This window comes from Oryza sativa, chromosome 12, assembly GCF_034140825.1.
Source record: "Oryza sativa Japonica Group chromosome 12, ASM3414082v1".
Classification (NCBI taxonomy): Eukaryota; Viridiplantae; Streptophyta; class Magnoliopsida; order Poales; family Poaceae; genus Oryza; species Oryza sativa.
Genome location: NC_089046.1, coordinates 25,946,993 through 25,972,753, shown reverse-complemented (window position 1 = coordinate 25,972,753; position 25,761 = coordinate 25,946,993). Strand labels below are relative to the sequence as shown.

The 25,761-nt window shown below is 45.7% G+C and overlaps 4 protein-coding genes across 6 annotated transcripts; 1 reads left to right on the top strand and 3 right to left on the bottom strand.

Annotated features, from left to right (window-relative positions):
* Positions 1-6,155: 6,155 nt before the first annotated feature.
* LOC9267271 (E3 ubiquitin protein ligase DRIP2) lies at positions 6,156-12,405 on the top strand. The gene is made up of 7 exons (XM_015765253.2): positions 6,156-6,634; positions 8,287-8,386; positions 9,313-9,643; positions 9,794-10,203; positions 10,306-10,356; positions 11,317-11,389; positions 11,739-12,405. Exons 1-7 carry the CDS (start codon positions 6,355-6,357, stop codon positions 11,904-11,906), a joined length of 1,413 nt encoding a protein of 470 aa, XP_015620739.1. The 5' UTR covers positions 6,156-6,354; the 3' UTR covers positions 11,907-12,405.
* Positions 12,406-13,390: 985 nt separating this feature from the next.
* On the bottom strand, positions 13,391-17,718 carry LOC4352715 (uncharacterized). Of its 2 annotated transcripts, XM_015763362.2 has the most exons (12): positions 17,583-17,718; positions 17,005-17,151; positions 16,740-16,871; positions 16,457-16,596; positions 16,159-16,245; positions 15,932-15,950; positions 15,822-15,853; positions 15,081-15,233; positions 14,734-14,835; positions 14,049-14,219; positions 13,874-13,953; positions 13,391-13,746 (listed from the first exon to the last, which is right to left on the bottom strand). In XM_015763362.2, the coding sequence occupies exons 1-12, from the start codon at positions 17,647-17,649 to the stop codon at positions 13,713-13,715; spliced, it is 1,164 nt and encodes a 387-aa protein (XP_015618848.1). In that variant the 5' UTR covers positions 17,650-17,718; the 3' UTR covers positions 13,391-13,712. The 2 variants fall into 2 exon arrangements, with proteins under 2 accessions (XP_015618848.1, XP_015618847.1); XM_015763361.3 differs by having other exon boundaries at positions 15,822-15,950.
* A 1,710-nt stretch (positions 17,719-19,428) lies between these two features.
* LOC4352713 (uncharacterized) lies at positions 19,429-25,257 on the bottom strand. 2 transcript variants are annotated; one of them, XM_015763531.3, is made up of 11 exons: positions 23,939-25,257; positions 23,418-23,564; positions 23,188-23,319; positions 22,943-23,082; positions 22,654-22,740; positions 22,319-22,453; positions 21,515-21,667; positions 20,864-20,965; positions 20,176-20,346; positions 19,988-20,067; positions 19,429-19,866 (listed from the first exon to the last, which is right to left on the bottom strand). In XM_015763531.3, the coding sequence occupies exons 1-11, from the start codon at positions 24,003-24,005 to the stop codon at positions 19,809-19,811; spliced, it is 1,272 nt and encodes a 423-aa protein (XP_015619017.1). In that variant the 5' UTR covers positions 24,006-25,257; the 3' UTR covers positions 19,429-19,808. The 2 variants fall into 2 exon arrangements, with proteins under 2 accessions (XP_015619017.1, XP_015619019.1); XM_015763533.3 differs by having other exon boundaries at positions 19,988-20,059.
* Positions 24,391-25,257, bottom strand: LOC4352712 (uncharacterized). The gene has a single exon (XM_015763534.3). It carries the CDS (start codon positions 25,058-25,060, stop codon positions 24,431-24,433), a length of 630 nt encoding a protein of 209 aa, XP_015619020.1. The 5' UTR covers positions 25,061-25,257; the 3' UTR covers positions 24,391-24,430.
* Positions 25,258-25,761: the final 504 nt, after the last annotated feature.

Here is a 25,761-nt window from a genome sequence, read left to right as displayed (position 1 = left end):
AGGAGGCGCCCTCCGTTGCGTGGGCAGCACGCCGGCCATTACGCCGGCGCTCGATACTGATGCGGGCATCCGGCCCCCCACGCAGATCTTCCTGGGTCGGAGGCGCTGACGAAGGAGTGGCGGCTGAATGGCGAGCAACAGCCGCCGCTCGCCGCGCCCTCCGCCTTGACGACACGGAGCCGGTGGTAGCAGCGCCAGAGGTCTTGGTGGCGGAGGACCGCCCACTAGCACCTAGGCGCTGCCGTGCCGTCATGACCAAGTTGGCCACGTCGTCCAGCCAACGTTGGGCTGGAGACTCCGGGTCAGGGACAATGGGCGGGTGACGTGGAGGGGGCGGTGGAGTACGAGCTCGACGGCGTGGGTTCGGCTCCCCGTCGTCACCGCTAACACTCGGAGAGAGGTTGTGCGCCTTTGCTTGTTCGGCCATTGGGCTGAACAGGAAAAGCTTGGCGCACACGAAAGAATGCGAGAGCTTAGAAAAACACACGCAAAGCCCCCTACCTGGCGCGCTAGATGACGGAGCGTGGGGCTCCTCACCGGGAGACCGCGCAGGCCCCCCTTTGCCGGTTCGGCCGGGGGCCCTGGGTGAGATTCTAAGCTCCCAGTCTGTGTGTGGAAGGTTCGCGAGAATGGAAACACACAAGACACGGGCGATGTATACAGGTTCGGGCCGCTGAGAAGCGTAATACCCTACTCCTGTGTTTTGGTGGATCTATGTATGAAGAAGCTACAAAAGAGCTGGAGAATCAGAGAGCTCTTACTCTCTCCCTCCCTGATCGTTCTGGATCCGAAAAAATCAATTCCCCTTCTAAGTGGGCAAGGTCCTCCTTTTATACCTCAAGGGGATACCACATGCACCATCTCTCTCTTTTTTGTGGGGACTTATCCTATCTTTTCATAAACAGACGGCGACTTGTATGGTTGCCGTCCGAATGACCTTCTGATGGGACGGCCCATACCTACCTCCACTTCCGCCGGAAGCAGGCGCGACGTGGGAACATGGCTGTCTGCTGACGACATGACCAGTGTCAGACCGGTCACAAATCAGTCATTCTTGTCCACCACGCGTCAGTTTATCAATCTGCATGTTTGCCCCTCTTCATACAATGTCTTGCTTGTAATGGTTAGGATGAAGCCTGGTATATATCTGACCGGGACCAACGTGCCATCTCCAGGAGCTAACACGCCGGCTCCGGCTAGGGACAAGTGCTTGGAGGCTCTCATCCTGACGGGATGGGGCGAGGCGTGCGTCAGACCGCCTGTCGCCACCTAACCCACGATCTGATCGGTCTGTGACTGGTCACTGACCGGATAAACGAGCGCGCTGCACTGCGTTACATGCGGCGTGACGCGCTCGTCCAAACCGCAATAAATGTGGTTAGGTGAGCCCCGCTATGCTCACCTACCCCATATACGCGGCGCAAAACCCACAAGGGGTCGGGGCGCCTCGGCCCTCGGGGCCGAGACGGGAGCGGTCCGACCCCTCGGGGAGACAAAGAGAAGGGCGGCCGTATCACCCTTGGGCCCGACCCCCCCCCCCCGAGGGGGTTAGGCCACGTGGGTGATCGTGTCTGCCTCAAGTCTCTAAGTCATGATACTCCCGGTCCCATGTCACCGACAGCGTGGGACCCACGTGGGCCCATCATGTCAGGTGTCCACGTCACCCTCTCTCTTTCCCCTTTCTTTTTTCTCTTCCCTTTGCCGCGGGTGAGTAGCAAGGAACGGGCGGCGGCCAGCGGAGGCAACTCGCGAGCGCGCGGCGGCCGGCGAAGCGGAGGCACGGAGAAGGAGGCGGGAAAGGAGGGCGGCGCCGCGACAGCGGCCGGCAGCGGCAACCTCGGTGGGGAGGCGGTCGTTCCATGAAAACCTAACCACTACCAACCCTCTTACCCAGATGCGGACAAAGTGGCGAAGCTTGGCGCCGCCGTGTCTGATGGCCGGAGTGAGCGCGTCGCCACTGCAGCGGACAACCCAGAGACACTGGAGGAGGTGATTGGCTTCTCCCCACAGAAGCTTGAGGCCATGGGTGTGGACACGCTCATGATCTAGGCGAAGATGGCCGACGAGGACGTGCCGTTCGAGGTGGCGTTGGCCGCGGGTCACCATCACCGTGTTCGACTCTCTGGTGTCGCCCGACGAGTGGTCGGAGTCAAATGACTCCGACGCCTACATCATGCCGGTGGCGGCCATCCAGTTGTGTGACCCGTCGCGGCGCTACGAGGCGTTGGGCGCGCCGAAGGTCACCGTTGTGCAGTCGGTGAGGCTGCTCGGCGCAGGGGGAACAACAGTGGGAGGTTCAAGGTAAGGAGCGCAGGGGCGCCGGCCGCCTGGAGGCTGTGCTCCGCTTGGATGGCTCGGACCTGGAGGCGGTCACGACGAGGGCCCACCAGGGCCAACCGGAAGACGGCCACCAGGCTAGTGCCTCGCCGGTAGAGCTCGGCTCCGGTGAAGCCGAGAAGAAGGCCGGGCCGGCGTAGACTAGCGCGTCGGCCTCCGTGGAATGGCCGCCGCCACGTAGAAGAGGTGGAGGACGATGCTGGCCTTCGCGCCGCGGCGGGATTTGGCGGGGACGAGGCGGACGGCGATGGCGCCGCCCGCAAGCCACCTCTACCGGCTGCCGCTCAGCCCTATCCGCCATCACACCGCGCGCTCGCCCGCACGCCGCCGTCTTGGTAGATTGGATGGGGAAGAGAGGAGAGAGAGAGAGAGGAGAAGAGGGTATCTAGGCACTGACTCAGCGCCGAAGACCGTGGTCAAAGCGCCACGGTGTACAAAAACAGCGCTACGTAGGACAAATCCGGTGTCAATACTACGCTAGGACCTCGGGTGACCGGTTTTGTAGAGTTAAGGGACCCCATATATCTGGTTTTGTTGAGGGACCTTCGGTGTACTTTTTCCTTTTTTTCAGGGTTGATTGGCTGGGCCTGGAGGCAGATCGCATTAAGCCCGTGTAGTAAAACCTTGTTTTTATTTGTTTGTTTCTCTTCTAGGAAAATTATGTGAAATCTTTGTTTGTGTGTGGTTATTCAGATGGGCCCGTATATATAGGGCTTAATTAATAAATAAAATATATGGGCCATGAAGCCAACCCATGGGATACGTTATTACTGAACTACGTGGTAATTCTATATATATCTATACAAATCATCCCCATACAAATCATCCCCACTTAGTATAATTGCATACTACCTCCGTTTGTAAATATATGACGCCGCTAATTTTTTTTTACAAACATTTAACTATTCGTCTTACTTAAATTTTTTGTCAAAATGTAAAATACAATAAGTCTTAATATGATTACGAAGCTTATGCCACTTGATTTTCCAATTAAATCTAAATACACACAAAGAAAGATGGAAACAATCTATAGTGGTATTTGACCAATAACGGTGTTATAAAGGGGTAATAATTACGGAGTAGTGGTTTTGCTGTTAAACATGAGGATTAGATGAAGATCTAACAAGGTTAATTAATTTATCCATTTAATTGATCAGTTTTGCCTTTTTTTCACTCTTTGTTCGAGGATAATTATGTGGGTATATATATTCATGCAATTTTCATTTATTAGTTTCATAAACTTATTAATCCTCATAGAAAATTGTATATATTTCTCAACCGGGTACTTCTTTTTTTAATTATAAAAAGTAGCAGATTTATTACTCCCTCCGTTTCACAATGTAAGTCATTCTAGCATTTCACACATATTCATATTGATGTCTAGATTCATTAACAACAATATAAATATGGGAAATGCTAAAATGACTTGCATTGTGAAACGGAGGAAGTAATATTTACCATGGGATCTTTAAATTACTCTCTTTTAAATTTGAGCAATACAAATAGCTAAGCCATAGATACTACACAACTAGTGAAACAAACAAGTACAATACGATAAATGCTACTAGAAGTTAAGTGAAACATCAAACACCAACCACTCATGCATACATGATGAGCAAGTCAGCAAATGGTTTTCTGCACATCATATAATAAATGTGGAGTATAAAAGGAGTAATCAGTTGTGGGGGATGCATGATATTTATGTTATCGTAAGCCACGCTATGTCAATTATAAATGAATGAAATTGTTAGACATCAATTGTTCCATATGTGAAACCAATGTAAAATGTAAAATAATACAAAGATATTTACTTTCATACTAGTTTATGAAGACCAAGCAAAAAGTTTGCATAGTGAACTATCAATTTCAATTCGGCAGCTTTCTACTACAAAAGGCAAATATGTTTTCTTTTCTTTTATAGCTCAACATACGTTGAACACATGGATATATAAAAAACTTTAACGGTGAAAATGGCTATGATGTGATTTTGCAAACTATCAAAACAATCCATGAAACTTATAATCTTTGTAATATTATTATGTACAGTTTGACTTTGATGCAGACGTGGCAAAATTCGCATAAATAGGCATTATCATATTTCCTAGAAGAAATTTATATAACACGAAGTGAGACCAATGGCATTGACCACAAAGAAAACAAAAGTGACTCCGCACTATACTAAAACTAACGCAAGATGAAAATTGATCCAACAACAGTGTTGCATTTGCGAGTCACTAGCTATTTGTTTTGCATGTATACACCAATCAGATATCATAATGTCTTAATTTCTTCGCTTCAAATACAAAAGTGCTTACACTGTAACCCATCTACCCGTGCACGTTGGCAATACATGTTACTGCATTCATGCTTAACATCAGTGTTGTACAGCATAACATATGAATTAAAAATTGTCACGGCGTGATCACCTTAATTATTCTCCACTTAAAGCAAAAAAAAAAACTTACAATTAAACGCACCTAATGGCGCACACCGATCCATGCATACGACGATATTTGATACGTTAGTCCAGTGCTACCAAACATAGAATGCTTATCTTCTCCAACTTAGCACGCATGGAAAAATCCACCCAAAGTATTTCCCAAATACAAAGTATCAACCTTTGACACGGTTGAACAAACTGTGTTAGCATTTCGATACAACTTTTTACTACATTCATATCGTGACATTAACAAGTTAGTTTTGCTTTTCATGACAAAGAAAATAAAATAAACCAATACATGATATATTTAATTTGATACTAGTTTATGAGGAACAAGCAAAATGTTTGTTTAGTGTACTATCAATTCTGACAGCTATGTACTGTAAAATGTACTAAATGACAAAGAGGTTTTTTTTTTCCTAGCTCAACATATGTGTTGATTGCACGGATATGGAAAAAAAAACTTTTGCAGTGAAAACACCCATGATGTGATTTTGCAAACTACCAACCAATCTTGTGGTACTAGTGCAATTCGCCATATAATGTCCTCCCTGGATATGCTTACGTGGTAAGTTTGATGCACACATAGTAAAATGCACAGATATAGGCATTGCCACATTTGTTACCAGAAATTCTTATAACACAATAGTGAGACCACTGCTTTTGAACACGAAGGAAACAAATGTAACTCTACATGAAAACTAAAGCATGATGTAAATCCAACCATATTAGATGTTATTCCATTTTGTTTTGCGTGTACAACACAACACTTAGCGATCGTCGTATCATGAGTGTCTTCTTTTCTCCGCTTCAAATACAAAAATGATGACACTAAAACCCATCAGTCGGTGCACATTGATCCATGCACGCGACGACTTTCACGCTTAATGCGAGTGCTGTAGAACACGACACATCAATTAGAAAGCTAGCGTGGTGTAATCACCTGAAATTTCTCCACTCAAAGCCTAAAAAATGCTTACGTTTAAACCCACCTACTGGCGCACACTGATCCACGCATACGACGACACTTCATATGTTACTCCAGCGCTACCCAAAGATAGAATGCTTATCTTTTTCCAGCTCAGCACACACGGAAAAAAAAACCCACCCCACAATATGCAACGCATCGCTCTTTTACACAGTAGAAATATCTGTCTTGATGTTTCGATTCGACTCTCGCTACATTTATACCGTGACATTAACACCACCAAACCTATATCAGATTAATTTTGCTTTTCACACCAAAGTAAAAAAAAAAAGTAAATCAAAACAAAAGGGTTGGAAGAGAAACAAAAAGGTAAAAAAAAAGAGAAAAAAAAAGAAAACCAACCAACCCAAAGTGCCTCCCCTCCTCCTCCTCTTCCCCTCGATAAATACGTAAAAATACCATTTTTTTTTGGTTCCTCGTCGTCGTCGTCGTCGTCGGCCTCCTCCTCCTCCGCTTCGATCTCTCCTCCCATTTCCACGCTCCGGAGGCGGCGGAGGGGGAGCGAGGCGGCGTCCCGCGGCATGCGGAGGAGGAGCTAGGAGCCTCTCTCTCTCTCTGTCTCTCTTGCCTCGGAGGGGGGCCCCACGCCATGCAGACCGGGCCCGCATCGCCGGAGGCGGCGAAGGAGGAGGAGGAGGTGGTGGAGGAGGAGGACGACGAGGAGGAGGGGGAGGAGGATGGGGGAGAGCAGCCGCGGCGGGAGCGGGAGCGGGAGCGGCGGAGGCGGAGGCGGAGGAAGCGGGAGGCGGCGGCGGCGGCGAGCGAGGTGGTGATGGTGAAGCGGGAGCTCCTCGCCCGCTGCATGACGTGCCCGCTCTGCCGCCGCATCCTCCGCGACGCCACCACCGTCTCCGAGTGCCTCCACACCTGTAACCACCCCCCCCCCCACCTCTCTCTCTCCGTGCGGCGCCACCGCACGCCGGAGAGCTCCAAAACCCCCTTTACCACGGCGATCTAGCCGCCGCCGCGTTTCTCGAGCATCGCCGCTGGCGACGGCGAGCTCGCCGCATTTCGTGATCCCGGCGGAAGCTTTGTCATGCTATTATCGCCGATTGGGTTTTCTTTATTTTCTTTTTCTCGCGTTCTTGCGTGATTTTAGGGGGGGATTCTTGACGTGCGTTACCTACGGTTTCGTGTCGCGGCTGCTGCACGTAAATCTGGGGGGAGAGAGAGAGAGAGAGAGAGAGCTTGGGCTTTTGGGGCTCTTGCTGTGTTTTTGTTTGACTTGACCACGTCTATAACTTCTGCTGCTACTTTTTTTTCTCAGCTTGCAGAGATTCTTGCCTTGTGAAGCTCTGCTTCAGTGCATGAATGTGTTTTTAGCTTCAAGATATTGATCTTAACGTGCACTGATATATTTCTGTACTCTTTGATCTTTTATGCGAACCTGGCAAGCCAGCTGCTGCTGCTTTGCTGGCTGTAAACTCGTTGGCATTGTTGTTTGCGATGTGGTATACTTGTTCATGATGTTGTTCAAATGCAATGCTGCATTGCTCTGGTGCGATTCATAGTCTATGATTTATTAATTTTGGCGTAGTAGTGGATGGTAACATATTGGGAGGATTGGTTCAGAGTACATCATTTCCCATTACATGTGGAGTCTCTGTCTCTGAAATGTTAGCATGTATTGGTGGAACTCTACACATAGCTGTGTGAACTCATGGTGCGGTGAGCATTTGCAAACAATTTGGTTCCTCCGCATGCATGAATCAGTGATGAATTTGTCTGAACCGTGTGTGCGCGCCAGTAAGATGTTGGGAATCTCAGATTTGTTTCAAACGCTTGCAAAATCCTTAGTTTCTGTCTGGTATTGTAGAAATGAAATTGCCATTTCTAGGAAACACCTTTTAGGGCTTAAATCCTTGTAGTATAATGTTTTATGCACTTGTTTCACTGTCACATCCATTGTATGGATGCATATAATCTTCCTCTTTGTATGAATGCATATCATCTTCTGTGATTTATCTTCTTATTTTTACTGTTTAGTGATGTATCCGCATACCAGTTTATTAAGCCAAGTGTAGCTTTGTCCAAAAGTAAGACTGCCCAAAGACATCATTATGGATAATATGTGTTGTAATGAGGATGCATGATTGCTTATTTGCTTTATTTCTGTTTATGATGAATATCTTATTATCAAAACATGCACATCTTCCTGTTTCGCTTAAGTCTGCAATATGTTGTTGATGTTTCAACTGTTTACTGTACATGAACCTTGTTGATCAGACGAATTTATTTCCTTTTGACCCTCTTAGTCAAACGTTGGTTTTGAGCATTTTTGTGCTACATGGCCCATTCTAGTAGAAATATCACAGGCTTTTGTTCATTTACATGCACCATTTTCTTTCTCATGGTAGAGAAAAACATGGAACAATTTTATTACACTTTCCATGGAAAAGTTTTTTTTTTCTGTAGATTTCTCGATTTCTGTGATTTTAAGTATATTTCCTTGTCCCACTCTTCTACACTATGAAATATGCACCTATTTATTTACTCACACTTTCTTGTTTGCACTATGCAGTTTGTAGAAAGTGTATCTATAAGAAGATTAATGATGAAGAGCTAGAGCACTGTCCAGTCTGTAAAATTGATCTTGGCTGTGCTCCCCTCGAGAAGCTTAGGTATTATTCTTCTCATAACCTTTTCTTGGGAGAAATTACTTATAGAAGTACATTGTGTCATATTCTTTTCTAACTGTTCTTTTTCTCTGCCATATATGTTAGTTACCACTACTTGACTTCACATAAGTTCCCTGGATTTCTTACTGTAATGCACATATTTCCATTGAACAGGAAGATGTCATAACTTGATATTCGATCACAAATCATCACGATAGATTGTCTTGCTGAACTATAGATAATAACAAATAATAGATGATAACAAGCAAGGTAGGCATGGAAAATTATAAATTCTTAAGCATAAACGATTTATTCAGCTTGTGGATAAGCTGGAATGTGGCTATGTTACTGTCTGTTTGATGAAGTGGTGGAACTATTATGCAGTTACACTCCAGTTATGGTTAGCAATTCTCTGTAATGTTCCAAACCACCAAATAATCTATGTTGCTTAATGCTTCTTGAATCCTATGAGGTTTAACACAGGCATGCATTGTGTAACATTAGATGCCAGTTGTACAATAAGGCTCTCACATAAGAATTCCTTATACAGATGTGGAATTATGGATAATTCTTTGATCAGCAGTGTTGTTTCTTGTTGGCATCATTTTGTTTTTTTAATAATTGTTTGACATGGTTTGAGATCTATGAGTACCATAGCTTCTCTGTCATTGGATCTTCTTTTTTTTGAGGACTTCTGTCAATCATTTGTTCATGAGAAAGCCCATTTAGAGAAGCCTCTGTATTAGGTGGGACTTAACTTGTCTTCACCAGAGACACGCTTGTTGTTACGTGTAACTGAAATGTAGCTATTTGACCAAGATTTGGCAAATAAACTTGATTATGTAACCCTGATGAATCATGGAAATTTTAGTGAAAACAATTTTGGTTGTTGACATGTGGTTCCTCATTTTTTAATATCTTGATTTCAGAGCTGATCACAATATACAAGATGTGAGGTCAAAAATATTTCCATTGAAAAGAAAGAAGGTTAATGCTGAAGAGGTTGAATCTCCTATTGCGCCGCCTGCTAAAAGGAAAGAGAGATCTATCTCTTCATTGGTGGTCAATACACCTGAAATAACACCAAAGAGTTTGACAGGGCGCCGAACAAGGGCATCTACCAGGAAGTCTGCTGCCGCATTACGTGACCTTGGTCCTATCATTCCTCCTGTGAAAAAGGATAGTGATAACACCAATAAGAATGCTGATAATTCAAGCTTGCTGGACAGCTTGAGCAAAGTACCTCAAACAAGAAGACAGGTAAAGAAATCCTCTAGCAATCCAATCGAACCATTCCCTGTTAGCCAGTAGCTTTGTACTTTGTGTTTTCACATTATCTACATGGAGCCTGTGCATCCCCAAGTGCCTTGGAAATTATCAAAAACTAATCAATGGAAGAACCGTTTGCAGGTATTGTCAAATGCGGAAACATCGAGTCATCCCTCCAGTAAAGATAAAGGAGGTGACGATAAGGACTTGGACAAGTCAGAGCTCTGGAGACCTTTAAATTGTCTTGTAGAGGCTGCAAGCAAAACAAAGTCCTATAGATCAAGTTCAGCTGCTAGGGGAAATCAGCCCACTGAATCTCCTAGTAGTGCAAATGCTAGCAGAACTAAGGCTAGGGAGTATCTGCTTAAGTCCAAAGTTCAAGATGAGAAGAAAGAAGTTCCTGTGGCAACAGTTCCGTTTAAAAGGAAAGGACCTGGCCGGGGGAGGAAACCTGCACAACCCCCAGCCGCTGCAGTGTCTAGTCATTCAGCTAGCAAGCATGAAAAATTATTAACCCCTGTATGGTTTTCATTGATTGCATCATTTGACCAGTAAGTCATCATCATAATACCAATTATTCTCAAATTCAGTCCAAACAACCTCCTGCATGTGTTTTCCTTCCCCCTTATCTTCTGTGATCCTATTCTTTTCAGGAAAGGTGCTCCACCCTTGCCGCAGATACCAACCCATTATTTGAGAATAAAGTGAGTCCATGTTCCTCACCTCTGTTTGAAATGCATGTCTGATCTAATTTATAATTTGCACTGAGATGGATGTTCTTGGTGTTTGTATGAAATATACGTATCCAATGGAAATGGAAAAAGCAGGAAACTTGAAAGTTGGTTTGAACATAGAAGGGATAAAGACTATTTCCAGAGACATTATGCCATGACCTTTAGCAATAGTGTCATTTGCATGTGCGTGTATTCGCATAACTGGTTTCCTCCAACGTATATAACCTTTCTGACCTACTATTTGACAAAACTTGATTCCATTTAGCTCCGCATGCATGTGCAGAGGATTTAGATAGACAGATCGGTCATTGGTGATTGGTGGCTAGTTCCTGCAGATAACTGAACATTTGATACCTTGACACCACAACATTCTTTGTTTTCAATTGTGTCAACTACACTGTGCTAAGCGGGAATCCAATTTCAGATTTCCAGCCTTTGAAACCAAATTGGTTGTTCATAAGGTTGTTCCTCAGGTAGTTTCTGCATGGTCTTGTAGTTGTCATAAGGTTGTTTGTGCTGCCCTGGATAGCTTTAGCCTTTAGTCCATCAATAGTGCGTAATTATTTACATATAATCTAAATGGTTTATTACATTTTATTAGCCAACATACCAGCAGATTAGAAGGTCATCCAAAGCTCTAAATTGTATTAATACATTTTGTTGTGAGAAAGTGCTTATTATAGCCAAGGACTGATGGTCTGGTCTGTTCTTGCTAATAACCATGATAGTTAGCCTAGTTGAGGATTCAACTGTCAACTTCAGTAGCTTGCATATTACTTCTTTAGCTTAGTACCTAGTAGCTAATTTTAGCGTAGCTTCAGTTACTTTGTACGCCTGTTGGTGTACTTGGCAGTTATTTAGTTATTTAGCAAAAATATATTCTTTTATTTTTCTTGTAGCTTAACGCATTGTTTATTTATCCATTGATAGAGATGACAATATGCCCGCGTCATCCATCCAAAAGTATATCATGCAGAAGCTCAGTCTTCCAAGTGAGACTGAGGTGAGACTTCTACCCTTCCTGTATTTTTGAGCAACTGTTTTCCTGTACTTTATTTTACTGCAGTTATGAAATATAAGGTTATAAGTAGGCTGCTTGAAAATAATATCCTTAATGTAATTAAACGAAATGCCGTAAATGGTGGTATATCTTGAAACTGAGTAGCTCATTAGCTTAGAAGTAGATATAAGGACACACCTGCTGTTTCTAGCACTTTGTGGTCTATATACCATGTTGTCTGCTAAAATGGCATCCGGGATCTGGCTATCTTCATTTTCTATTTTTACGCGGATGCCAGCTTTGAGTTCAGCATTACAACTCGTCTGAACAGTACCAAACTTTTCATTTGCAGGTTGAAATAAGCTGCTGCGGTCAGCCAGTGAACCCAATTCAACCCCTGCGCAATTTAATAGAGCGGTGGCTGAGGTTCGGCCCAGCTCGCACCTTGCAGACTGTGGTCGGCTCCTCCGGGGGAGACTATGTGATGGTGATATCCTACGGGCGGCCAAAGGCCGCATAGTCTTGAAACGAACCATCTTCAGATGTCCCACCTGTCGACGATCACCGGATTTGGCACAAGGTCGTGAAGTTCCGCCACCCGGGAAAACATATCACCATATATGGGAGGAGGATTCTCTTCTCCCCTGATGACATATACTCAAAAGAAAGCGGCTGTGCCATACTCAAAGCTCCCCTTCCCTCCATTGATGCTGTTGAATGCTGCTCCATTCTGGCAGAATTTGTTAGTTTTTTTTTTCGTTCTTGATATACAGGTAAATTTAAAGTTGCTGTAATTTGGTAGGCGCAGAGAAAACTGGTGTTTAGGTTGGTCAAAGAGAGGATACATAATGTCAGTTTTAGCTGCTCTTCCCTTGGAAGGGATTAAATTGGCTTCAGTTTTTAGTGGACTGCAGCTTGGTTGTATCCTGGATTAATGTTAAACTGATGTGGTACTAGACTGAAAATTGCTTCCAAATCCTAAACCATAAGATCAAAGTGATAGCCAATCTGTTCTTCAATCTTTTCTGTATCATCTGTATGCTAGATTTTTTTTTTCTTTTGCTCCTTTGTTATCCTCTGAGGTCTGTTTGGTACAGCTCCAACTCCAGCTCCACCCCTCCTGGAGTAGGAGCTCAGCCAAATAGTTTCAGCTCTACAAAAATTGGGAGTTGGGTGGAGCTCTCTCACAAAATGTTAGAGTTGTGGAGCTGGAGCTCCAACTCCAGCTCCACCCCTCCTGGAGTAGGAGCTCAGCCAAATAGTTTCAGCTCTACAAAAATTGGGAGTTGGGTGGAGCTCTCTCACAAAATGTTAGAGTTGTGGAGCTGGGTTTAGTCAGCTCCACAACTCCACTCCAGACTCAACTCCTGGAGCTGAGTTGGAGCTGTACCAAACAGGCCGAATGTCACCCATCTTCTGTACCAGCAGACATGCACAGGCTTTATCCCATTGTGAAGCCGTAGCAGTTGTCCATGAGACGATGAGAATTGATTGCTTGATGACATTTATCTGACCTGTCAGTTTTGCTTCAAATTTAAGCTGTCTGAACGTGTGAATAGGGTGAAAAAAAAAGTTTTGATCAGTTTTTTTATCGAGCTTTCTTCAAATTTATATTTTTATGATTTATTATTTTTTTTCTCTATCATTTGAGTCTTCTTTTTTTTGTTAATGAGCTAACCTAACGAGCCGAGCTGAGCCAAGGTGGAAATAACTTCTGTTCAAAATTAAATATTTTTTATTTAAAAGGAAAACTGGATCAATCGAAGCAATTTTGAACTGAGCCAGCTAAACGAGCTCATACTTTGCTTGAGTTGATTAGTACTTCCTCCGTTTCACAATGTAAGACTTTCTAGTATTACCCATATTCATTTAGATGTTAATGAATCTAGACATACATAGATTCATTAACATCTATTAACATCTATATGTATGTGGGCAATGCTAGAAAATCTTACATTGTGAAACGGATGGAGTATCATAGAAGTTCATAACAAACCAAAGTACTGAGTTCAGAAACTGACGAACTTTACATATCATATACTATTACTGCCAGTTTGCACTTGCATGAGTTGCGCACAAAATGGAAGAAAGTGCAACTGCATATGTATGGGTGATGATGACCTAGCAAACCATATGGTTTCTGACCGAAAGACAGTGCATGTTCCTGCCATACGTACTCTGACAGCAGAGATAGCTAAACAGTCAGCATGGTTTGCAAAACCTAGTCGTTGGTAGTTACAGTGGAAAGATGTGAAGCAGTCTGACAGGTGAGGTGAGGCCAAAAGGACGATGCAGTAGCTGCTCAAGGGTTATTCGGATCTTCAGATCAAGCAGCTCTCTTCAGACACTCGATCGCCTCCCTGCATTCATGTAAATTTTTAGTGAAAAATTCTGTTTGGAATTACAAGAGCACCTATCAATTTTAGACGTCAATGTTCCGTGGATTGAGTCAGTCAAGCCAGCAATAGAAGATAAATTTAGCATTACCTTAACGCGTTCTTGACCTCGTCGCTCATGGGGTCAAGTTTCAGTGCCTCCCCGAATGCGTCCACTGCTCCTTTGTAGTCCTTTAAATAGACAAAGGCCATCCACAAGAGTGAGTGAGGCGCAGCTGTGAAAATGTAACTAGATTTTGAGAGCAAAATCGATGACGAGGTTATACCTTCATGAAACTGAGAGCTGCGCCCTCACGGTACCATGCCTTGGACCAACCAGGGCGCAGCATCCTGCACTGCTGTGCATCCAGTAAAGCTCTGTCCCCTTCTCGCTGCCGCAGCCAGCAAAGGCTCCGGTTGGCAAACAAGGTGGCATCAAGTGGGGATTTATCCATTGCCTGCATTCAAGACCAACAGGTGCTGTTTCACATGATTATTTGGAGTAAATTTGAGTGGATCTAACAGGTTACGGAATACAGCGTTTCCCCCTAGCATTCAACTTAACATATCATGAGAAATCACTGTAATTACTTGTAGATGACAATAAAGAGTACTGTTCTTTTACAAGGACCACGGATGGTCCAACACATGTTATTAACAATTTATTGTTCAGCAAAAAAAGTCGTATGGCTACAAGGAAAACTGAAGCCCCTTCATGTTTCCCGTACTTGATATTTTTAGAATTAGCTATTTCTTGTGTAACCTTGTACTGTTCCAAATATGATTGTTAAGTAGAACTTTTACTTTTCTTAGCAATCATGAAAAGAGAGCTGGGCAACATAAGTGACAAACATACCCCCGAAAATAATCATAAAAACAAATACTAAAATTGAAAATCAGCTTCGGATTATAACCCAAATCTCAAATCTGTATCAAGCAGACAATAATTGTGTCGTGCACTTGTGCATTTACCAGGGTGTAGAAGTAGATGGCTGTAAGGTAGTCACCCTTTGCAAATGCTTCCTTTCCTTTCGACTTTGCATCAGACACTTGTTCTTCCACAGGAATAGCAGACTATACAAATAGCATGTTTGGTTATGAAGATTATGTGCATGAGGTATGACAACATTATCAAAAAAATGAGGTATGACAAAGTTCAAACAGTATGCGATGTGTTGCAGTTGGCAAACTAACTATTATGCCCTTGTGACTGATTCAAGGGGAATGCAGCATAAAATGTTCATAAAAAGGCACAATGAATAAGTTAGAACACAGCAACACAAGATATGTTAGAATGAAGCAAGCAATCACCTACATACCTGAGGTTCAATACGTGTGGTTCTCATAGTTCTAATTATCCCGTCAACATTCCAATCTGGCAGACATGGAATAGGTTTTGTCCGAGGAAATAGAATTTCAACAAGCTCTCGTTGACCACGAGCTGCTGCCACCATGATAGGAATCCTCCCTTCCTGCATTGAATTGGTCAGACATTACAAAATGGAAGATGGAAAACATCCCAGTATGAAGAGTAAAAAGGATATCAGTTCAACACTATGACACTCTTTGGGAAACAGTTGCAAGAAAAGCGAAACTGTTAGAGGAACAGAGCATAGCTCGAAGAAAAGCTAGAGAAATTATTCCAATCAAGTACTGATGGGTGAGCCTAGACAAATATCCTGAACAATGGAAGTCCAATAGCATGCTCTGGACCTAGAGATTTCACCATATGAGATAAGTAAACCTATTGTATGGATTAAATCGAATTAAAAATTCACAATTCCAAAACATGCAATGGTGAACTGTCACTATCTACTAGAGCTGCCAATCATGGAATGTCTGATCTAAGTGTAGTCAGAATTAAATCCAAACATATTAATCAGAGTTCATACACACAATATTGAGTTGACATGTCAAACTATACAATGCACTCATGTTCTTAAGAGACCTTTGTTTAGATTATCAGCCAAGTATACAATCACCATATGTGCAAGGCAGATAACATTCAATCCTAAGAGCTGTCAATAACCAGTATGGGGCAAAGGCAGAGGATCCGTTACCTCGTCAGGAATGTTAGGGTCAGCTCCAGCCCCTACCAAGAATTTGACAACATCGGTTAAACTGTCATCAACCGCTTCAGTTAAAGGGGTAGGTCCATTGGTACTATTACCGTTCACATCAGCGCCAGCCTATTGATTTGAAAATATACATAGCAAAGTAAGGTAGCTTTAGAGACAATATCTCAATATAGAACTAAAAAGACATCAACTTTCATCAAATTGACACAATGGCTTTGTTAATATGGGATCTCCTCCCAACCATCTTTTAAAAACCAGGACACATTTAAGCAGAAAAACACATGAGAATACATTAAGTTGGTTGAATATGATACCAGACCTCAACAAGTAGCTTCACGCATTTCAAGGAGTGCCCGCAGCATGCCATCATGAGTGGTGAAAAGATATGATTGACAACTCTGTTGGGCTGAAAAGGAAAAGAATCACAATTTGAAAAAAATGACCAGTCAGATCACAAAATAATAAGAGAGAAAAGCCCACTGCCTCCCAAGTTTCTGCTCTAATTTTTAAAATAAGACATTTAATCATCAAGCCAAGAAAATTTACTGCATTTGTCATTTCATCAATTTATTGGTTCATGTAATCAGGCGACGATAACAACGAGAACCACCACTTACATCAGCACCATGTTCAAGCAGAACCTTCATGGCTTGAACCCGGTCCTTTGAGGCAGCCAAGTGCAGTGGGGCCCCACGATAATTCAGAGGATCCACATGAACTCCTTTGGACAGCAATAGTCTTACAGCCTCATCATGCCCTAGGGCACAACAAAATTAGCACAAAGGTTCAAACAAGATAATCCACAGACAGATATCATGTCATTTGTATGCAAGAAATGCCATATAAGCCATCCTTAAAATCCAGATACGGCAAGTGAACCGAAGAGCACAGTAAGCAGACCATTCTCTGCCGCATTGTGCAGCGGCGTGCAGCCCCTCTCCTCGGGTTTCACCGGGTCACCACCATGATCAAGAAGGTACCCCAAAACCTGAACGTTCCCATCGATCGCGGCATAGAACACTGGCGTTTCACCTACAAGGAGGAAGGCATTTCAGATGTTAGCCACACAGTAGCCTCTCTGGGATTCTTCCGAAAACAATAAACTCCTGGTTCATGCTCTCAAATCGTAAATAAATAATACATCACCAAATGTGCCTGCACGCACCTTTGTGACCAACCGAGTTGACATCAAGGCCCGATTCCTCCACAAGGAACTTGCAGCAATCCAGGTGCCCATGGCTTGCAGCGAAGTGAAGCGCGCTTAGGCCATTCTTGTCCTTGACTCCTCGCAAATCCAACTTCTTCGCCATCTCTACAAAGGATCGATTCCACCAGCAGCAGCAAAATCCGAACAACACAGCCATGTAAGTGAATCAAACAGATTAAAAAAAGGGGGGAAAATATACTGTAGCTAATTCAGCAATCCGCACAAATGGGAGTCCAAACCGTAGAAATCGAGTAAATCCAATCCATCTATCCTCGAATTGGAGGATTTCCATCTAAACTAGCCAGCAAACCGTACGAAATCAATACCCGAATTCGTCATTCCCCCACAAAAAAAAAAAGAACAGTAACCGCACAGAGCATCAAACTTGCAACAACCCCCCGAAACATCACGCGAGCGTCCCGATCCCGGACCGAAACAATGCGAGATGCGCGAGGAATCAGGCGACGGTTCATCGACTCATCACCCCCGAGACGAGACGAGAGAGATGGGGGCAGCGAAGTGGGTGGCGCGCTTACTCCTGAGGAGGCGGAGGTTGCCGTCCTGGGCGGCCTGCAGGGCGACGTCGGAAGGGGAGGGGGCCATCGCGGTTCCAGAAGGTTCTGGAAGGCGGGGGCGTGGTTTTTGGGGAGGGTTTTGGAGAGGAGAGGAAGCGGGTGGAAATGGAAGGAGGAGGCATTAATGGCGGGAAAGGTGGAGGGAGTGGGTGATTCCACGTGGCCTGACAGATGGGGCCTCCGTTCTGGGGTGGGCTGGTCTGGGCCGAGATGATATGGGCCTAGAGAAATTCAGGCCCATGGTTTGGGGGTTCGGAGAATAAAGAAAAAAGTACACCCAGGGTCCCTCAAATTGTCATCGAGATACAAAATCGTCAACCCAATAGATACCGGGCGTCCCTTAAATATCAAAACCGTTCGCTTTAGGTCCCTCGTGGTTTTGACCCCGGTTTTGTTTGGCGTGGTGGCCGAGTCAGCGTGGGACCCACATGGGCCCCACATGTCAGGATGCCACGTCATCTGTCCCTTCCTCTTCTCTCCATTTTCTCCTGGGCAGGCTGGCCAGCGTGTTGGGGAGGAAGTCGACGGGGCGAGGCGGGAGAGGAGGATCGGCGGCGGTGGCCGGCGACCGGCGATGCAGCGGCGGTGGTGACCACGCAGGAGCAGGTGGGTCGGCGGAGCGGGCAGGTGACGACCATCATCTCCGAGCAGTTCCCGCCGGACGTCGACGCCAGCATCGCCACGTTCCGCTGGAGGGAGGCGCTGCAGCCCGACGCCGAGGTGGGGCACGACAGCTGAGTCCACGTCGTCATCCGCTGCTCCGCGTCGGCCTCCACCACTGGCGGCGGCGCGGCGTGCTCCGGCGTGTCCCGGGCGTACGACGCACCCAACGCCATGACACCGCGCGCCTCCAACCTCACCGGCGTGGAGATCTACTCGCTGGTGGAGATGAAATGGAAGGAAAGGAGCGGCACGGTGAAGACAGCGAAGCGGCGCGGCGGTTGGGGAAACGACACGGCGAGGACGGCGGCGGGCGAGCAAGAACGGTAAGCCTCGCAGGTGCTTGGTGAGGGTGCTCGTCGCCATCCCGGTCTTGATCCAGATCTCCGTCAGCGAGGTGGCGAGGACGTTGTCCAGGAGGACCGCCGTCGGCGGCGGCGGCATCGCCGCGACGCTGGGTCGCCCACCGCTCCTCCTTGTCAGCGAGCACGGAGAGGAGGCTGACGCCACCGCCTTGCTCCCCCCCCCCCCCCGGCGCCGCCACCACCTTGCTCCTCCTCGTCGGCGAGCACGGAGAGGAAGCTGCCGCTGCCGACGCCGCCTTCCTCCCCACCCGTCGGGCAGTGCCGCCGTCCTGCCTGGAGCCCCAGAGAGAAGAAGAGTGAGAGAGAGAAGAGGGGAAAGAAAGATAAGGCTGACTTGGACAGGCTGACATATGGGGCCCGCGTGGATCCCACACTGACTCAGTACCCACGTAGGATAAAACCGAGAAAAAACCGCCGAGGGAACTGTTGTGATCGGTTTTAAGGGATCCCGTATATCTGGTTTTACGGTTCGAGAATGTTTTTACCCCGATGACAAGTTGAGGGACCTTCTGTGTACTTTTTCCGAGAATAAAACTGCGAGAATCTTTTTCATACGAGGTCCTCCATGCAAAACAATACGATTATTTTTAACCTCCTGTTATGAAGCTGTGGCGCAGTTTGTACCGTAAGAATCGACTGCTTGATTATTCCGAGTATATATGTTAACCTGACCTGTCAGTTTTGCTTCATATTTGTCAGTAATGGCTAAAATGTGATGTCCATATATACTTTGTTTCGGTTGATTGCTATCATTTCTTTTTTTTTATAGCAACCCAAATTACTGAATACTGAAACTGCCGGACTTCACATATATCATATACAAATATCATGCTGCCAGTCTGCGCTTGCATTAGAGTCGCACACAAAGGGAAGACAAGTGCAGCTGCAATATGTATCGACAATAATCTATCAAACTACAGGAAACTAACAGGAAACTATTTTGATCTCTCAAGGGATGTCCCTTCCCAGCGAACTACTCCTAGTTACTACGTTTTTTTTTTCGACCAAAGGACACAGATGCATGGTGATCAGCTAAACAGTTTAGATAGTTTGGGAAACAGGCCGTTGGTAGTTACACGTAGAGAGAATGTGAGATCAGAGATGTGGCAGTCTGAAAGGTGAGGTCAAAAGGGTGATGCACTGATGCAGCAGCAGCAGCAGCTCAAGGGTTCTTATCTTCTTCAGAGCGTGCAGCTCTCTTCCGACACTCCAACGCCTCTCTGCTTTCACAGGCAAGAAGGTTAGAGTCAAAATATGCTGCTCCTTTCCTGTTTTGATGCTAATGCCCCATGGATTATATTACTCCAGTCAGCAACAAAAGGAAGATGATAGCATCATTACCTTAACGCGATCTTGATCTCGTAGTTCTCAGGGTCAAGTTTCAGCGCTTCCGTGAAAGCCGCCGCCGCTTCTCTGTAGTTCTGTGCATAACAGAGGTAAATGCCAACCACAAGAGCGAGGTAGGCACAAAGTGTACAAACTAATGCGACTAGATTGCAAGAGTGGAAACTCTGACGATGGAGCTACACCTTCAGGAGACTGAGGGCCGCGCCCTCACGGTACCATGCCTTGGACCAACCAGGGCGCAGGGCTTTGCAGCGTCGCGCATCCAATAGAGCGACGTCTCCTTCTCGCAGCCGCAGCCAGCAGAGGCTGCGGTTGGCGAACAAGGTGGCATCAAGTGGGGCTTTTTCCAGTGCCTGCATGCACGCCCAGCAAAGCGTTGTTTCGCATGGTTGTTTGCAGTAAACTTGGATGGATCAAACGTGTTATGGAGCACAGTGTTTATCCCTTTTCATTTAAGATAATATACCATGCCATTAACATGTGAAATGCACTGTGATTAGTTTCCTGATAGAGATGACAATGACGGCTACTGATGCATGTCTTTTGACAAGAACTTACTGGTGTACCACGTATGTTGTGCAGTATTGTTCAGCAAACAAGTTGTACGGCTATGAGGAAAACTGAAACCCCGGCCATTTTTCATGTACTTGACGTATTAGAAGTAGTTATTTGTTGTGCAACCTCGTACTGTTATAAATATAATCCAAAGCTATTTTTCATTTTTCATTTTTCAAGAATAATTTTGGGTAGATTTTTTTACTTGTCTTCTTAACAATCATGAAAAGAGAACAGGGTAATGGAACTGATGAAGAAACCTCTAAATTAATCCAAAGCTGTACAAGAAGACACAAAATTGTGTCATGCATTTACCTTGGTGTAGAAGTAGATTGCTGTAATGTATTCACCCTCTGCAAATGCTTCCTTGGCATTTAACTTCGAATCAGATACTAGTATTTCCACAGGAACTGCATCCTATAACAAATAGCATGTCCCATTATGCAAAGTATGTGTCATATGAGGTATGACAAAGTTCCTACAGCATGCAGCATGTTGTAGTTTGCAAAATAACCACTCTTCCTAGTTCTAAATCACTTCAATTAGAGTAAGGTGTTTCTCTATTAACTTGCGAACTCGGATTAGAAAAATAAAGGGTCCAGGACAACTCATGAATATGTCCATGGGTGTAAACACAGCTCATGAATATGTCCATGGATTATAGCAGTCTACTAGAAAAATATTATGTGGTTGGAATTAAGGATTTTTAGTGCTGGACATAGGTATTAAGGAAGTAGGTGGAATTAAATGTGCGAATGTTGTGAATTGTGATTGGTTGATAAGAGGAAGTAGACAGAGAAATTGAAAGGAGAAAGGTTGTGATTGGTTGAGAAGAGAATGTAGGCAGAGAAGTTATATTTTGGGACAAATTTTGAATGCTAGAAGCTGCTATATTTTGGGATGGATAGAGTAGTTAATAAGCTAATACATGCTATATTGGAGTAAAGTAAGTAATCAGACAGATACCTCAGGTTCGGTACGTGTGAATCTCATAGTTCTAATTATCCCATCAACACTCCAATCTGGCAGACATGGAATTGGTTTTGTCCTAGGAAACAGAATTTCAACAAGCTCTCGTTGACCACGAGCTGCTGCCATCATGATAGGAATCCTCCCATCCTGCAACAAGTGTATTAACTTGCAGGCATTACAAAATGGAAGATGGAAAACAACCCAAGATGGACAGTAAAAAAGATTTGCCAGGCCGGCCCAAGCTAGGCCGACCAAAGTTACTTAAGATTGAGGATACAAAAGATGAGCTCAACACTACGAGATTCTTCTGGGAGAACGGTTGCAAGAAAGGTGAAACTGTTAAATGAACAGAGCAGAACTTGAAGAAAAGCTAGAGAAATTATTCCCTCATAATCCTAGTCAGTGTGATCAAGTACTAGTGGGTGAGTCTAGATGAATACTTAACAACGGAAGTACAATAGTATGTTCTGGACCTAAGTAAATCTGTTATATGAACTATGAGTTCAGAATTCCAAACCATGGATCAGTAAAAAATGTTACTATCTACTAGAGCTTTAAATCATGAAATGCCTGATTGACAGTTGTCAGAGGCAAATCCAAACAGATGTATTAGAGTACATACATACGGTATTGAGTTGGCAAATGATCAAACTATACAATGAGCTTCCGCTCTCGACAGACCTTAGCTTTACATTACCATCCAAATATCCGATCACCGAAAATGTTCAAGGTAGATAACATGACCTTAAAATCATAATGTCAAAAGGTAGTATGAGCCATGATCTGAGGAGCAGTTACCTCGTTACGAATGTTAGGGTCAGCTCCAGCCTCTAGCAAGATTTTGACAATATCGGCTGATCCATCATCAACTGCAAGCACTAAAGGGGTCGTTCTTGGTCCAGTAGAACTTCTATCATTCACATCAGCACCAGCCTATTGAATTGAAAATAGACATCGCAAAGCAATAGAGAAATGCTTTCAACTTGTAGTTCAAAAGACAGCTAATTATATCAAAGCAACATAACTGTTCTACTGTCTACAATCTCCTCCCAACCTTCTTTTGAAAACCATGACACATTTTACCAGAAAAAACATATGAGAATACATCAAATTGGTTCAATATAATACTAGACCTTGATCAGTAACTTCATGCATTTCAAGGAGTGGCTGCAGCAAGCAACAACGAGTGGTGAAAGGACATGGTTGACAACTCTGTTGGGCTGAAAAGGGAATAAATCACAATTTCAAGAACTAGTCAGACCACAAAATAACAATAGAGAAAATGGGCCCACTGCCTGCCCAAGTTTCTGCTCCAGCTTCTGAAACAAATATCATCATCAGGACAAAATTTTTTTTGCCCCATTCATCGTTTCAACTTATTGTGGTCCATTTAATTAGGTGACCACGAGATCAACCACTTACATCAGCACCATGCTCAAGCAGAACCTTCGCAACCTGATCATGGTCATTTGCGGTAGCCAAGTGCAGCGGGGCCCCACTATAATTCAGAGGATCCACATGAACTCCTTTGGACAGCAATAGTCTCACAACATCAACATGCCCTGAGGGCACAACGATGTTAGCACACAGGATTCCTAACAACTTGTATGCAAGAACCATCCTTAAATCCCACAGATGGCGAGTGAACTGAAAAGCATGGAACGCACCGTACTCTGCTGCGTAGTGCAGCGGCATGAAGCCCCCCGCGTTAGGTATGGCTGGGTCACCACCATGATCAAGAAGGTATATTAAAACATTAATGTCCCCGTCACATGCGGCGAGAAGTATTGGTGTCTCACCTGCAAAGAAGGAAGGAAGCATTTGAGATTTTAACACACACATAATAATTTCCTGGTTCCTTCTCCCAATGCGCGAGAAATCATTGATGTGCACGCACCTCTGTGAGAGCCTGAGTTGACATCAAGGCCCGATTCCTCCACCAGGAACTTGCAGATCTCCAGATGCCCATAGCTTGCAGCCAAGTGAAGCGCATTTCGCCCATTCATGTCCTTGAATCCCCGCAGGTCCAACTTCTTGGCCATTTCTACCCAGGATAGATAGATAGATAGATTGCGAGTGAATCAAACAGAAAATTTGGGGGAAACAAAAGGCTAATTCAGAAATCTGCAAACTATGCAATACACATAGCCCCCAATTAGGTATTTCCACCTAAACCAGCGATCAAACAGAACGAAATCAACACCCGATTCGTCAATCGCCACCCAGATTTTTGCTATGAGCTACCGCGCAGAGAACATCGCAGCTGCAACCACCCCAGATTTCCCCCCACATCCGGAATCGTGCATTGCAAACCAGTACACCACACGATCGCACCTTGCCGAATCAATGGGAGATGCTCGCCTCCAAAAAAAAAAAAAAAGAAAGGGAGAGAAAAGAGGGCGATCGATTGATGCTTACCACACAGGAGGTGGAGGTCGCCGTCGAGGGCGGCCTGCAGGACGACGGCGGAGGGGGAGGAGGCCATCTCGGCGGCGGCGCCGCCTTCGCGGGGGCGAGGGTTCCAGAAGGTTCTAGAAGGAGAGGCGCGTGCGCGGAGTAGGGTTTTGGGAAGGGTTTGGAGACGAAGAGGAATGAGCCATTAATGGCGGGGAAGAAGATGGAAAAGGTAGTGGGTGGGCCCCACGTCGCCTGACAGGTGGGCCATCCATTCTCCGTTAGGCCGGGCCGAGAAGCTTAAATGGGCTTAGAGGTAGAAATAGTTGGGCCCATGGTTTTGAGGGCCCATTTGCGAGAATCTTTTTTCATACAAGGGTCTATTTGCAAAATAGTCTTGCATTAACACTCCTTACAAACTTAATTATTGCACGGATTAACTCTAACCAGGTGGCCTAATCAACTGATTAATACTAATTAATTACAAAGGCGAAGGGCCATTGAGTAATTAATTAGCTAGGGTCCCAGCATGGAGGCGACGACGGCGTGCGCGACGATGGCCATGACGCTGAACCGCTCGTTCTCGCGGGGAAGCGCCGCCGCGCCGCCGCCGCCGCCGGCCATGCCCTCGCACCCCAGAGAGACGTACTGCGCCGACTGGAGCACCTCCCGCGCGCCGCGGTACCGCCCGGCGGACACCGACCGCGCCGCCCACTCCAGCGCCGGCACCGCCCCGGCGTACAGCTGCAGGCACGACCGCATCCCCTGCCTCCTCGCCGCCGCCGCCGCCGCCGCCGTGCCGTTGCTGCTGCTGCTGGGATTCTGTTCCAGGGCGCGCGACGCGGCCTCGACGCTGGCCCTCGCCGCGGTCGCGTTCGCCGCCGCCAGCCTCGCCGCCAGCGCCGCCACCTTCCCCGCGCCGCTGGCGGCGCGGCACGGCGACGACGACGACGACGTGTCCCCGCCGCCGCCGCCGCCGCAGAGCGCTGACTTGCAGAGCTCCGGGGTGACGTAGTATCCGCCCAGGTCGCCGCACACGCCGTCCAGCGCCGTCCACGCCGCCCCTCCTCCGCCGCCGCCGCTCCCAGCCTGCACGCCGGCCGCCAAGAACACGACGACGGCGAGGACAACGGCCGCCCGCGCCATGGGCAAGACGGCTCCTCTGTTTCTCTCCTACCTCCTCTGCTTTCTTGGCTAAAGATGACACGCCTTTTATGCTAGAGGAGGAGAAGTGGGTGAGCGAGGAGTGGAAACGCACGCCCTCGCCATGGGCGAGCTTGAGCTTGAGGTTGAAGACGCTCACGTTCTCAGCTACCTCAGCTGCTGCATCACAAACACTTGTCGTCGTCTTCAATGCCACCAGCGCGCAGGCAATCAATGGCGGCAGGGCAGAGTGACGAGGAGTACGTCATCATCAATGCATCCATGGATGGATTCGAGGCTTTGCCAATGCCAGCCAACCAACCAACTACCTCGCCCAGCCGCACACCGGATTGAGATTCATTGAGCTCACACGTAGTACTCTACTACGGCTAAAATTCAATGCTACAATTTTAATTACAATCTGACCGGACGCATCCACAACCAAGATTCATCCACTGTTTCATGAAACTGAGCTTAATGGCTTAACTCGGTAAGGAAAATCGACGTACCGTAGCCGATTTCTGTTGCTATTATCATGTTCATAAATCATAATCATGGAGGATATTTGTTATCCTCTAAAATTTATATGTTTTTGTCAATCTTTTACGGTTACTCATAACGTGCACACACTCACTCCTATAAACATATACACGTACACTCTATCCGTATAAACACCTCCGAAAGACTGGGCCGATATATCTTAG

Excerpts from the sequence above, each read along its gene's own strand:
- LOC9267271 (XM_015765253.2), top strand. The coding sequence starts at position 6,355 with ATGCAGACCGGGCCCGCATCGCCGGAGGCGGCGAAGGAGGAGGAGGAG. Across the intron at positions 6,635-8,286 it reads CTCCGAGTGCCTCCACACCT|TTTGTAGAAAGTGTATCTAT; the intron begins GTAACCACCCCC and ends TGCACTATGCAG. Across the intron at positions 10,204-10,305 it reads TTGATTGCATCATTTGACCA|GAAAGGTGCTCCACCCTTGC; the intron begins GTAAGTCATCAT and ends TATTCTTTTCAG.
- LOC4352715 (XM_015763361.3), bottom strand. The coding sequence starts at position 17,649 with ATGGCCCCCTCCCCTTCCGACGTCGCCCTGCAGGCCGCCCAGGACGGC. Across the intron at positions 15,951-16,158 it reads GCGTGAAGCTACTTGTTGAG|GCTGGCGCTGATGTGAACGG; the intron begins GTCTGGTATCAT and ends TCAAATCAATAG. Across the intron at positions 15,234-15,821 it reads ACCCTAACATTCCTGACGAG|GAAGGGAGGATTCCTATCAT; the intron begins GTAACGGATCCT and ends AATTCAATGCAG.
- LOC4352713 (XM_015763531.3), bottom strand. The coding sequence starts at position 24,005 with ATGGCCTCCTCCCCCTCCGCCGTCGTCCTGCAGGCCGCCCTCGACGGC. Across the intron at positions 20,966-21,514 it reads TCACACGTACCGAACCTGAG|GATGCAGTTCCTGTGGAAAT; the intron begins GTATCTGTCTGA and ends TATTTGTTATAG. Across the intron at positions 20,347-20,863 it reads CAATCTACTTCTACACCAAG|GCACTGGAAAAAGCCCCACT; the intron begins GTAAATGCATGA and ends GCGTGCATGCAG.
- LOC4352712 (XM_015763534.3), bottom strand. The coding sequence starts at position 25,060 with ATGGCGCGGGCGGCCGTTGTCCTCGCCGTCGTCGTGTTCTTGGCGGCC.